Source organism: Sphaeramia orbicularis, chromosome 15 (assembly GCF_902148855.1).
Source record: "Sphaeramia orbicularis chromosome 15, fSphaOr1.1, whole genome shotgun sequence".
Lineage (NCBI taxonomy): Eukaryota > Metazoa > Chordata > Actinopteri > Kurtiformes > Apogonidae > Sphaeramia > Sphaeramia orbicularis.
Window position 1 is genome coordinate 19,995,009 of NC_043971.1, and position 14,527 is coordinate 20,009,535.

Below are 14,527 nucleotides of genomic sequence, written 5' to 3' on the forward strand. Positions count from 1 at the left end.
AATAATAATAATAATGCTGTGTGGCACTCTTACTGCATATGCTCTTTGATAGTTTTCAGGTTAATAAATTTATTTATTTAGTTATTAGTTATGATGACAATAAGCACCCTACAAAACCAATATATTACAGCATATTAATTAAAAAGAGAGTTAAGACAGCTAAGAGACAATATAAATCAATAAAGATAAAAAAAGATAAAAGAGAACAGTGAAACATCAGTATGATCACACAGAAACAGCACATATAATCCAAACATACAAAAGCAGCACATACAATATAATCACACACAATACATCAGCACATAATCACAGACAGGGATGTAAACAGACATCACATATAGACAGACAGCATCCATGATCATGACACAAATAACACAGAGCTATAGGTTAGTGTGTCCAGGTGTAGTTGTCTGCAAACCATGTTTGTATCATAATTTGGCCGTAAAAGTGGAGTATGTATGTGTATCTTTAATGCGGGTGGGACGTGAGTTCCAGTTTTGTTTTGCTTTAACAGAGAATGATGTCTGACCAAATGTGCTTTTCCTGAATGGGACTGATAAGTCACCCCGTGTGGTGCTTCTGGTGAGCTGACTAGTGTTATTATGTTGGTTTATGAATGAATTCAGTGGAGGGCAAATATAGGCTACAACACCACTAAGAGAAAATCTTGGTCTAACATGCTGACTCTGGGCCATGGATATCCATGTGTTTATTGTTTAATAATCCCTGTAGTGGCACAAGTAGTGGGATAAGTATATTATCTATAAATAAATAAATAACTTAATACACCATTGCCCATAAAGTTTGAAAATTTTTTTTACCCTTTCTCATGAAATTATTGTGATAATGTGATTTATTATCGATAGACAGTCTACAGCCTAACTGGTACTCAGAATATAATCATTGTACCTGGTCAAAGGTGATTATTGATGTGTATAAATAAGAATAAAGAGAGCAATGTGTCTGAAATCAAAATTTTTCCAACTTTATGGGTAACAGTGTATTTATGTTACATAGAAAGACACAATTTGCTTTGCTACATATTAAAACAAATAGGGTTTAATTCATTCATGCTCTCTAAGACTAGTCAGTTTAATTCTTCTTTCGAAATTACCACAATGAGGCTCATTTGGTTAGAAATGTATGTCACATAAAGAAAATGTGCAGCTCAATTAAAAAGTGGGTTACCATCTTTGACACAAAGTTTGTCATTATTTTTGATGGCGTGCAAACTAATTTTTTACTCCTTTTATTTTTTGTTTTTTAAATGCTGTCTACACAATAGTCTTGTATTTTGCTTTAATTCAATTGGTTACTTCTACCCCACTACATTTAAATGACAGCAAATACTACATCTAACTGGCAACAGTGAATTGAGTAGTGGAAATAAATGCGCATACATTGTCATTTAATTTATGCAGGTTTTCTGAGGAATCGATAGAATAGAATGAAAAGAAGAGATTCTTAATTAGCCCCCCAAGGGTCTTCAGAGGGAACCTACCGTTAACCCTTTACTTCTCAAAGACCGGAAGTGACATAGTCCACCTGAGGTCCAATGATTTTCTTCGTCCCAGAATGCACTGCAACATAAACTTCAGGCGCGAACAATGTGTACTGTAGTTGGCTGGAAACAGAATAAATTACATTTCAGCACGGCAAAAGTAAGTACATGACCATTTATAAACGATACTAACGGAGTTTTACACGTAACTGCCACTAACACGTCTAGTTTGTATAGTGTCAGCGTGATACGGAAGTAGCCCAGCCCCTCTGACATATCAACATGTTGAGCAACCGACGTGGTTAACATTAGCTCTTAGGCTACTTTAGCATAAAAAGTTGAGTAAACCCGCTGTTTGCGACGATAAAAATATTAAAGTCAGCATCAACTACCTAATAGACACGTACTAGTATCATCTTAACTTATATGCGTTTTTAAAGAGATGTTGTCAGTTATATAGTAACTAACACCGTCTGATTCACCGTGTTATCCAGCTGTAATGTGAGCTATTTCAGTACCATTATGTTTAAAGCTAGCTACCGGCTGTTGACGTTTCCTAAATGGCGTTAATATATTCAATATGTACCATTAATACAGTGCATTGACAGTGTTAAAGAATAACACAATTCATAGATGAATTGAAATAGCAGATATAAAATGTCAATAAGTGACTGGATTAAAGTTTGGATTTGGCTTTCACTGTTGTCCTTTGTCTGCTCAGTGATGTCGATCAATATTGATTGGTCATCGATCAGTACAATAGGGGACAGAACGTTACACTAACCTAAATATTCACAAGCCAGAATACAGCTTTGCAAACGTGAGGACTTGAATGTTTCTCATATGTTTATTAAACCTTAATGACAAAATGTAACTTTTGGAATCAGTTTGAAGACATCTCTGCATCTCTTGGGTTGAAGTATTTACTTATTGCAACGTGTGATTACATTTGCACTAACTGATTAATAAGCTTTGTAGTAACTATACTGAAACTGAATGTCTTTTTTTCTTTCTTTTAGTTTTTCCATGACGGAAAATTAAGCAGAACAATCTATTTAAATATTATTGAAATTACTGTATGGCCAAGTGCCATGTTAGTTAAGGGATTTACCATTTTTCCAGGCAAACGTGATTATATTTTTTTGAGCTGTCAGATTTTCCTCAGATATTGATCATTAAAGCAGCCAATTTCTGCCCATACTGACTGTTAGATATTCTACAGGTGCTGATTAATCGGTCTCTTTAATGTTGAAATGTTTTTAGGCTGACTGTTAATAAAAATAAAAACTGCAACATTTGACTATTATATTGTTTGAGAGTTGACTCTTTGTACCATATTACTATTTTTTTTTTTTTTTTTCACTCATTTTTTTACATTTTGGTCAAACCATTTAGTTAAAACCTTAAATAGAGGTTTTAAGAAGCTGTCAAGAAAAATCTTCAAAAAGGGATAGAGCTAATCATTCCAAAATGTGTCTTATGTAGGTGAATCTTGAAACTGAAGAGGCCAGTAATGACCACAAGGAGCAAGTCTTCAGTTCTCAAAGGTAACGTACATCACCTTCATTTTACTTTTGTCATTTCAGGCAGTGTGTTATGGTATACTCTTTGTGTTTATGTTATCGCCTTACTGTGTCTGCAGATGTTGTCGCTTATGTTGATGTGTGGTCGTCAGACAAAACTGCAAATTACTCAAAACCATTCATTCAGCAACTACAAGACATGGGAGCCCAGGTGGGTTCACAGGTCACATTAACGTCTATTACGCCTTTTACCTTTTACTCTATAGTTTGCTAAATATAAGTGGTTTTTTTTTTGTTTGTTTGTTTGTTTTTTTCCTGCAGGTTTCAAAAACATTCAATAAACAAGTCACACATGTGGTCTTCAACAATGGCCATCCAGCTACATGGAAGAAAGCCAAAAAAACCAACCTGAAGCTTGTGTCTGTTCTGTGGGTAGGGAGGTAATGTATTTTTTTCTTTTTTCTTTTCTTTTGATTAAGTTCACAGTTTAATGATGTTACACTGTTAATCATCAGACGTCATTTCTTTTTTTTAAATCTTTTAACTTAATGTGGTTTTGTTAACTCATGCCCAGGTGTTATGATGACTGTGTACATGTGGATGAAATGCTGTATCCAGCCTTAAATGATGAAAGCAATCCTATGTTGAAGAACAAGAAAGTGAGTACAACCATATTTACAGTTGATGTAATCTGGATGTTATTCTAAGTTTTACAGTTATTCCAGGTATTCTGTCTTCTCACTGGAGGGCTGGATTGAGAGAGGTAGTGCAGTTTGTAGACACTACTCAATCAACTTGGCTATATTATACACCAGGGGTATTCAAATCCGGTCTTCGAGGGCCGATATCTTGCCTGCTTTAGATATTTCCCTCTTCCAGCACACCTGGAATCCATTACATCGTTATCAGGCTTCTGCAGAGCTTGATGATAAGCTGATCATTAATTGAACCAGGTGTGCTGGAAGAGGTAAATATCTGAAACATGCAGGATACCAGCGCTCGAGGACCAGATTTGAATACCCCTGTTTTACACAATCTGGGCACTGATTCAGGGATTATGACACCTAGGTATCTGTCTGGTAGTCTCTGTAGCAAGTCTGAAACAATCACGTAAATGCAACACTCCAATGCTGTGGTCCTAGATCACCGTTGTCACATTTCTAAGACTATAACACCATTAAACAGTTTCCTGAAACCTATTCTACTGGAAAGATGTGGCCACAGGTAGTGCCTACAGCCTGTTGTACATCTCTGTCAAGATTTTGTTCATCAGTATCCCCATCGCTCAGTTGCGCAGGTATTGTGATACTCTTGGTATCTTCATCTTATGTCAGAAACACATTAATCGTGCTGCATTTTATAACCCAAGATGTGAATATACAGATATACATAATCCACAACTCAAACCCTTGTTAATTAACAATAAACAACAAACTGAACATCTGACTCCCTTTAGTATTAGCATGTTTTTGCACTTGGGTTGAGTACACATTTATTGTGGTGAAAGACCAACAGATCAGAAAAAACATCATTAAGTAGTCTCTTTTTTTTAACTTGATTAGTATATATCAATTAGGAAATGCTTGGACAAAAAATTTTGTTTATATTGCTCATTGTACATAGTTCTGCCAACCTGCCTTGTGAAACACACATGAAACAAAAAATACAACTCCCTTCACAAATAACTAATGGTTAGAGTTATTATGCATTATGAAGTCTGAATCTCTTATTTTTCATACTTTCAGACTTTCACGGACTCACCACATACAAGCATTTAACCCCCCCCCCCCCCCATCTCCGTCTGCCTCACAATATTCTTCTCTTCCTGTCCCCCTCCCACAACCAAATCCACTGAAAAAGTTCCATCACGTGACCACATGTACTGTGTTTATAATGTCTGATGTATGTGATGTATGTGCTTACATTATCTCCACTGTAATTCTTTCGAAGGATTTGTGTTGGGCACATGCGCACGCAGCGACCGGCAGTGAGCGAAAGCTTGCTGCAAAACAAATCTACCCACGGGTACAAATAAAGTCACCTTGAAACATTATATGTATTTATTATGCACTGTATATTTCTTGGCAATTTTGTGAGAACCAGTCACTTAAATGATCAATTTATTAAGAATAATGCACTACATCAGCGCTGAAGGGATGACTTATGAAATATGACATCTTAGATGGATGTATTATGATCAAAATTGTAGACTTTCCTTCAGCTCTCTCTGCTAAACCTTTTCCTCCTGGATACATTTGAAATTGTCCTCATTGAGATCTTGACATTTTGCTGCTTTGACTAATTCAGTATTGTTACTCAGACACTTTAGAAGAACTGTTAATTATTATTAAAATGTCATTTTAAAATTTTCAAAATAGGAACTTTGAATCAACATACTTGTTGTTGTTACTCCTGCAGCATCGTTGCATGCAGCCAAAAGATTCTCCGGAGAAGACACCTGAAAATGACAGACGCATGAAAAGAAAATTGGATAAAATGATGAAGGACTTTGCTCCACAACAGCCTCTAGGTAAGAGCCCAACATGTCTCTCTAAACATTTTTTTTTAACTTTAGGCTTAAGAATGTAGTTTGATCTTTCAGTGTTGTATTTCCTCTACAGTTACAGATTTCTCCCCCATTATTATTGATGAGGAGAATGGAATAGTCTATAGTCCTTCATTGAATAGGTCAGATTATATGGAACGGCGTTTGAAAGCAATGAAAGAGAAACGGGAAAACCTCTCACCAACAGGTATGTGAAACAGATTTACTGAACCTTCCAGCACATTTAAAACATCTTCCATCTAACAAATGCATGGTATGTCACTTTCTTTCAGCATCACAAATGATCGAATCCTGCTCACCTCTGGGGTTGAAGCCTTCTCTTGGTTGCACACCGACTGTCTTCAAATTTCCATGTAAGAAAAGTTGTTATGGTCCTAGTTCCATTGTAGAGTTTTGGTTTGACTCATTCTAAAGCCTATATAGTATATGTTTTTCTCAGTATTTATTTGCCAAGAACTGCAGCATTATCATCATGGAACATTTTCTTGATAATTAAATCCCTGAAATCGAGTTTACACACACACACACACACACACACACACACACATATATATATATATATATATATATATATATATATATATATATATATATATATAAATAATGGATTTACTCCAAACTTCGGATCCGCCGCTGGATATCCTTCATGTAAACACAATAACTAGGACAGATGTGATTGGATTTCTTATCCCTTGATAACCAACATAGAGGACCCCTAGTGGAAGAACCCTATCAATTTCAGCTTCTCTATGAGTTATTATAAGTCATCAAATGGGGGCGTTTTAGTTGAAAATCTGTTTTTTGGACATAAATCAAGCAATAATGGGCTGACTGAGATAAAATTTGGTTCACATTGATCGTCTTACAAATGTCCATTTTCTGGCTGCCATCCAGAGTTCATATGGTGTCATTTTCCTTCACTAAGTGGAGTTTTGTAGGGAAAAATTTGTTCTCTGACCATTATTCTGCCACTGTCAGGTCAGTGTAGCTCAAATTATGTTCATTTCGATTGTCTAACAATTATCATTGACAAATTTATATATAGCAGAGGATTGGGGGTATTTTGGAGATATACCCTTGCTGTCGACCCACGACAGCATAAGCCCTGTTTATATTCTTCTGCTTCTTAGACATAACACCAAATTATCTAATTCCTTGTTTAGACTGCCAGTCCAAATTTGTTTACACATCTCATTTGGATCAAGATTGATTTTTGGAAGTCTGGTCTGCTAAAAACCAAAAATCAGAAACCATGCATATTTAGAGCAATGTGGCCCACAGTAACACCAACATATTCCGAGTAAAGATAGTGTTGAGCAGAATCCAAGCTGCTACTAGTAGATCACTATGAGGAACAACTGGTTGCAGACAGTGTCTATGGGAACTTCTGGACAGATAAAGCTGGAAGGAAATGAAGCATCATCATCATCATGACTATGTAGTCAGTGCTGCTAACATTATTATTACGAGAGCAACCAGTACAGATGCAGAGACACACAAGTATAATTTGATTACAGACATATACCAGTGTGCACAGTCTGTCACAAGATAAGCAACAGATGAGAGAAATTTCTGACTGGTATGTAATCAGTTCTAGAAACTTATAAAATGAAACTGTTGCAAGTAAATCACAATTACTGTTCCCATTCCTATTTTAAGATACTACAAATTATATCTGGCTTCAAAAAGCCTGAGCTGGCACTTAGACTTGGTGTTCAGGGAGTTGTTGCTATAGGAACGATACACCGACTTGTTTAGATGCATTGATACAAACTGGCAGGTTTCCTCGAATGCTCAAGACCAGCAAATTGTCAGACAGGCTTATTGTTGAGGATGCTTCAAATATTGGACATTCTGCTTTATATTAACTCTGCAGTCCAAAAAAAATAACTTTCTCGTGCTGAAAATCAAGCTGAAAAATGGTGAAAATTGCTGCCTGGTATGTTTGCAAAAGCCAAGAAAGTTAATTAGTGCATGCTAAATTTGTTGTGTAGGACCAGTGAGTCCAGTCCTGGGTCACACATTGACTTGTATGCCAGTGACAGACAGTCACTGCTAAAAACAAGTGGAAGCATATTTTTAAAGATAGTTGCACACACTCCTTTTTTTAAAAATATAATTTAACAGCCATTTTAGTATTTGAAAAATGTGATGACCCAAACTGAATTTCAATTTATCCCATCGTTGTTTCTTTGGTCTGGACAGGACTTGATGTTCTCTTCATTGATCTTTTGTTTTGCTTAACATTTTGTGTCTATAACACCATAGAACTGATTATTATTGATTTTCTTTTTTCCAATGCAGATGACAATTCAGACGATGATTCCAGTGCTTCTGTTGCTGAAACTGGTTACTCACCTGATAAAGAAGAAGGGAGAAAACCACTTTGTGTTAGTGACCATGGTCATGAACAACCCAAGAGGAATGAAACAATAGAAAAACCATGGTTGTCTCCCTGCCATGATGTGTTAAGGTCAACATCTATAAGTTCTTTGAAATGTCCTGACTTTGAGGAAAACAAGGATCAAGAAGGAGAACACCAGAAAAGGTCAAGAAGGACCTCAGTAAAAAAACATATCACAGCAGAACTAAAATCTGTATCTGAAAGTCCCAGACCAGATGGGAGATCTAACAATGATAAAGGAAAAAGGAAAGATAAAGGGCAATCTCAGATCAAATCATCTAGTTTTGCTGCTAAACAGTCTAAGCTGTCACCTAAAAAATCTGACACAGGAAAGCAAAAAGGAAAAGATAAATATTTCAAGGAGACTAAGACCACTCTTTTTCCTGACACTGTGAAACCTAGTAAATACCCCTCACTGACCGACATTTCATGTGATGCTGCTGCTGCCCCCCCAGAAGAAACTACCTCTCCATTACAGAAAAATGAACAGAAATTGTCAAAACGAGCCAGACCCTCACTTCCTGCCTTGGTACGACCTTTTCCTTTACCCAGTGAATCTCAAAGTGCTGCATCAGGTTCCACCAAAGAAGATGATAATGCGTTTGAGGACTATTTCTCCCCTGTCAACCACAAAAAGAAATTACATAGGCCTCTTTGCTCTGGCCTACCTGTGGAGAAAGACATTCAGGTACCTTTTGTCTTGGACTCGTACACAAAGAAAAGAAAACAAAGAAGAAGTGAAAGCGTTGTGGCTGAAAGTTGCACTGTAAAAAAGAGGAAAGTGGAAGAAAGTCAAAGTGCAAAAACTCAGCTGTCTGATGCAATGGCTGAACATCCACAACAGGACAGTAGAGAATCTCCGCCTGAGTTGGACAATCCCGGTGTTGGTTCAACACTAATGGTCAAAAGGAGAAGACAAAGCACACTGCCATTCACAAGCACCAGTGTAATTACAACTGATGTAATAAAGACAAGGGCATCTACATCTGTAGAACCAACAAACCTAAAAGAGGCTGACATGGCTCTAGAGATGCAGACACAATCTGATGTCAGTGATCTGTGTCAAACTTTAAAAAGTGAGTAGTAAGGAAACCAGAGTTCAGGGACTGTGCATTAATAACAAAACCCATGTTCTGAACTAAAAAAACACATAGAATTACTAATGATGCTTTGTTTTTGACTGTGGTGGTGGTTTCTAACAGTAGATATTGTATTCATGGTTATGTCTATGATTTTCAGAACATCTACACTAGATTATATCTGATATTTGACATGGGGCCGGGCAATTTAGCCAAAAAATTATATCCTTTTTTTTCTCTCGCTCTCTCTCTCTCTCTGAGTAATGTATTTTAACTGATTTTTCTGTTTGCATTAAGTCAAGCAAAACCATCATTCAAAATAATTTTGTTTTCAAAGCTATACGCTGTAGATGTGCATAATCCACAAATAACAAAAAATTGCAATTGGGAAATCATTAACGGAACACAAGGCAATGACTGGACAAAAACTCACAGTGAATACATTACAACAAACAAGCTGATGTTTTGTTGTGCTTGAAAGATCTTTAGAGGAAGTATTTTCTCTTGTATTATTCAATAGCACAATTGGATGAGTGATATTTTGCCCATCCCTTATTCAAATGTTGGATTAACTCCATCTTCAGCAAACAAACCTTGATTTCTGGTTGTCACTGTGCAGAAAGATGAATAAAGGAAAAAGCATCACTATGAATAAATAAGTCCTTTTTTATGATTATTGTCGTATTAGTTTGTGATTGTGTTTTGATCAAAGATTGAGTAGACCTCATATTTTGAAGTACAGATGCTGATGCAGATGCTGCACATGATGTCAGAACTTGAGGGGAATTCGTCTAGTTTTTGTTTTTGACTCAATTCATAAACCAAAAAATACATGTATTGGCACTTGATTACATGGTAACCTGTGACTAAGCTGTCTGTTCAGACTACACCTCACCTCAAAAGCTAAACAGGATATATAGATAGGTATAATATAAATTCATGAACTTTTTTCAGTCATTACTGGTTTATGCAATCCTGGTAACATATCTGAAAATACAAAAATTTCATTTCAGGTTAAGTTCCTCCATTAAAGGATATTCATGTGCTGCAGAGTATTCCATGATGTTTGAATCTATAAATTAACTTCATTTATTTTACTTCATTTCAAATTAATGTGAGTACTTGTTTTGAGTGTCAGGTCATTTTCAAAGCAGTTTTGTTTTACAGGAACTCGAACAGCAGAGATTATCATGCATGAATGCACCCACTAAAAACTGCCTGTTGTATGTTTACTTGACTGAAACCCCTGCTCCTTACAACTGTTGAATTGTTTTGTTTTTTTTTTATTTTTACCAAATGTAGGTAGAGGAAATGAACATGCATTTGCAGGTGGCAAAACAGAGACCCCTTCTGCAGATCAGAATAAACAAGTCAGCTCCAGTCTCCAGAACATGGTCAACAAGACAAAGGTAATGACACATTATGCATTATGTTATCTAGTATTTTCCTGTTTTTGTTATGCTATTTTAATTTTTTTTTTTTTTTTTACTAGATTGGGAATTGTTAATTAGATTTGGTGTTAGATTTTTATCATAACTTTATTAAAAAATGCTGATAGTACATGTAGTAACTGGAATGGCAGTGCAAAAACAGGATGTTATGAGTGTAAGTTAACAGCAGGAAACTTGCTCATTTATTAAAGATCCTGGTGTCATGGACTTGCATAGTTTTGTTTATAAAGATCATATCACTACATCACTTATTTACTTCCTTTGGTCGCTCTTAGGTTTGATCTAAAATGCAGATGACGCCCTCTAATAATACAACAGCGGAATTTTGAGCCTTGAACATTAATTATCGATGTTCAGACACAGAAATCCATTCAAACTAGCACACCTTAAAGGACTGTAACTGTTGTGTCAAATACCGTTTCTGTACATCCTACATACGTTTTACATGTTCTAGAAGCTGTACTTTTCCTCCAATAGTACTGCAGCTGCAACATGACAAAATCCTCACTTATTTCTCTGATAGTTTTAGGAAGTAAACTAACCATCAATATAGTTTATGTCCGGTGAGTACATTTCCTCAGTACACATCCATAGCCCGTAGGCGTTTGACGCATCCACCCAAGAGGTTGCGTCTGGTCGTGAGGGTTTCCTGTGTTTTGCGTCTGTGATGGTAGTGTACAACTTCCTCACTTCTGAAATGCACCTGGGCTCTGTTTTCGTTACACGCGTAACCTCAACAAGCTGTAGCTGTAAGAAGTCAAACATTACATCACCATCTTCTTCCCTCAGGGATTTCAACATTATCATAACCTGATTACTGAAGGTTGTAGCTCTGTTTAGTTTTGTAAAGGGCATTACTGTAGGTTGATTTCCAAATCTAATTGTATACTTAGACAGTGGGTTAAACAGTTTTAGGAACTACTTACAGGTTGGATGTGGTTGCTGTTTTCTACATTTTAGACGTTTTTCTCTCTATTGTCAACTCTCCACTAAAAAAAAAAAATCAAGAATTGTGACTAAATAAATTTAGCATTTTACCAGGGGAAATCCTTTATTGAGTGTAAAATCTCTTCGAGGAGTGACCTTGGCAATATCAGTATTTGTAGAGACACAGCTGCAGCAAATCTCAGATTTTCTGAGTAACATCATTTTCAGTGTACACAGTAGCAGACAGTAAGGAGAGCTTGTCATACATTCAAGAATTTCCTTTATTTGTCATGGGAGCATTTGTGTTGAGAGGCCATGCTGCCATTCACACCAACTGTTTGTTCAAGACTCATTATGTGCAAGTCATTCTTCAGCGCCTGCTTATGTGTGCTGCCAGAACATGTCCACAACATCAGAGAAGCCAATTTCTCCATAGAAGTGCTGGATATGCTTCCTACATTTTGAGTTATTTGGCTTTGAAAGACCTCAAATTTGGGGACTTCTGGCCGTCTCAAAGTGTCAGTAGTTGTCCAAACTTGTGTATCAGAAATTACATGATGTTTGTGGTGGACTTGTTTTGGCACCACTGTGTTGAACAGGCCTTGACCCCTAACCTCCAGCTGGGAGACCAGATATCAGTGTGACAGGAAACAGTGTGCTGGTCCAGTTTATAACAGCTGCTCAGGTGTTTGTGTAAATGACAGCCTGCTTTAGTTGGACCAAAATGTGTGGCTCTTGGGCCACAGTCACTATCAGGTTTCACATTTATAATTCAGTTTCAGTGGCATTGAATATGGGTTTTTTTTTCTTCTGATGGCTTAGGTGTTTTACTTCCTATATGGTCTTAATGCAACTGTGTCTTCAGCAGCGTAATTAAAAGTGCCAAGAGTGTTTTTTATCAATAATGAAAAAAATCGTTTTACTTGTTAAATGCTATTCAGCAGATGATATTTCCACCCACCACCCTGTGCATTTTTTTTAAACATGTTACATTTTTAAACATCTATAAACCCAATTTGGTATGAATTCAACTAATGGTTTTGCTGCTGGAGTGTTGACAAACAAACATAAACAAAACAATACCCCTCGCCTTCCCTTCGGGGGGGGGGGGGGGGGGGGGGGTTAATAATACCCCACTAAACTATTACCTCTTCAGCAACATGTTCTTTAAGGGTTTTATCGACCTCAGACCAAAGACCAGCTTTCCTAGGCAACAAATTAATGTGAGACTCCAAGCCATAAAAAATGCTAATGTAATGGGTAGCTCAGCAAGTGATCTACCAACAGTATGCAAACTTATGAACACACACATCACCAGGTTCTGTCCTTTCATTTCCGTAATGGCCAGTGCAATCTACCAAGTGCATTGAAGGACTGCATGTTGACACACGTGATGAATGTGCAGGGATTCTACTAACGACACAAACGCACCTTTTAGACAAACGCATGTAGGCTTTATGCACATTTATCTTTCAGAAAACAGCAACACTGACCAAGAAGAGGCAGCAGAAGGAATTATTTTCTTTTGCAGTAGAAGTGGGTAAATGTTACAATTTCCGTATTTCATATACTTTAAAATAGCAATGTCCAAACTGTTTACAAAGGGGCATCTGAATACTGCAGTGTGTACTGAAGTGAATACAGGGCGTGAAAGAATTGTTCCACAGAGGAAATTAAAGAAGATGGCTTTGTGCAAAGGAGACGCATGGAGTCACATTTCTACGATGCCTGACCACTGATGTCTGACATCCCCAATTCACAACCCATTTTGGTTAAACCTGACCGATAGACTGTATTTATTCTAAATGGATGATTGGGTATTGATTTTTTTTTAATTTCAGTAATACAGAGAAATTATTGCACACTGTTTGTATAGGCAATAGAACCATGACAGACATTAACATAAAGTGCACACACTTAAAAACCCTCAGCCTGACTTATCAGGTGCACTACTGCCACCCAGTGGCTTGACTTATAGTGCATGCCAAAGTTTTTGGACAAAGGGTTGGATGGACGGACGGACGACCAACTGATGACAATACTCTGCAGCCAGTGTGGTCGAGGGTAAAAATGAAGATTTGATGTATTGCATATAAGTTTGTGGTTTTTTATAAGAATGACATGGAGCCTTGACACTTACATGAAAATGACAGTTTATTAAACATCTGCTTGACTTGTTGTCAAGTTTCATGGTCATTTCCATTAATGGTCTTAGGGCCAGAAACAGTTTGGTTGAAAATGTGGTCTGTTTTGCAATTGATATGTTTTGAAAAATGCCTTTCTCTGGTATTACAAATCATTTAAGTCAAAATGTGCTCTCTGATCTCAGCAGTACCTCCTCTGTGTGCATCTATCACAGCCATGCCGGGTGCAGAATGGGATAAAACATGCATTTTTCATTGTTAAGTCATAGCACAAATGACATTGAATTGACAATTGTAAACCTTAGTCAATCAAATTGAGTGAATCTTATGATACTTTTTAGATTTTATGCTCTGAAAGCCAAATTCCTACAAACATATTTGAAGTACGGCCAGACACAAATAACTGTCCAACTGCCTTTTGACATTGTGTTGCACCTTCAGTAAATCTTGAAGGTTGTTGTTCAAAGCCAAAAGGGATTTGTTTTGTTCCAAAACATTTGTAAATTTTGCCATTTTTTCACTTCTCGCAGACTTTCTTCAAGTTAAATTGACACCACATTGTGTTTTGTGTGTGTCATTGTTTCAGGTAATGAGAACATTGGTCATGACAAGTATGCCTACTGAGTAAGTACCTGAAACATTGCATTTGCATTGCATTAAGCAGTGTATTTACTTCTCTGAATCTATGTTGGATGCTTTCTACTATTATTTACTGTTGTTCACCTGTTGTAGGAAGCAGAACACGGTGATTCAGGTAGTCCAGTCACTGGGGGGGTTCTCGATTGTTGACCGAGTTTGCGAGAGCACAACACATGTGGTGTCTGGTGGCCATCGGCGGACTCTAAATATTCTATTAGGCATAGCCCGAGGATGCTGGATCCTCTCTTTTGAATGGGTACGTAGTAAATGTTGTGAAAGCTTTACAGGACATT

General features: G+C 36.9%; 1 protein-coding gene across 3 annotated transcripts in view; it reads left to right on the forward strand.

The window, feature by feature from the left end:
- Positions 1-1,558: 1,558 nt before the first annotated feature.
- The window catches only part of mcph1 (microcephalin 1), a 30,903-nt gene continuing 17,934 nt past the window's right edge, over positions 1,559-14,527 (forward strand). The window contains exons 1-12 of one of the 3 annotated variants that reach the window (XM_030155559.1): positions 1,559-1,661; positions 2,987-3,048; positions 3,144-3,235; positions 3,346-3,464; positions 3,599-3,683; positions 5,443-5,554; positions 5,646-5,777; positions 5,863-5,943; positions 7,895-9,070; positions 10,376-10,482; positions 14,182-14,219; positions 14,328-14,490. In XM_030155559.1, coding sequence (XP_030011419.1) covers positions 3,015-3,048; positions 3,144-3,235; positions 3,346-3,464; positions 3,599-3,683; positions 5,443-5,554; positions 5,646-5,777; positions 5,863-5,943; positions 7,895-9,070; positions 10,376-10,482; positions 14,182-14,219; positions 14,328-14,490 — 2,139 coding nt within the window. In that variant the 5' untranslated portion in view covers positions 1,559-1,661; positions 2,987-3,014. The other 2 variants (XM_030155561.1, XM_030155560.1) reach the window with 2 other exon arrangements.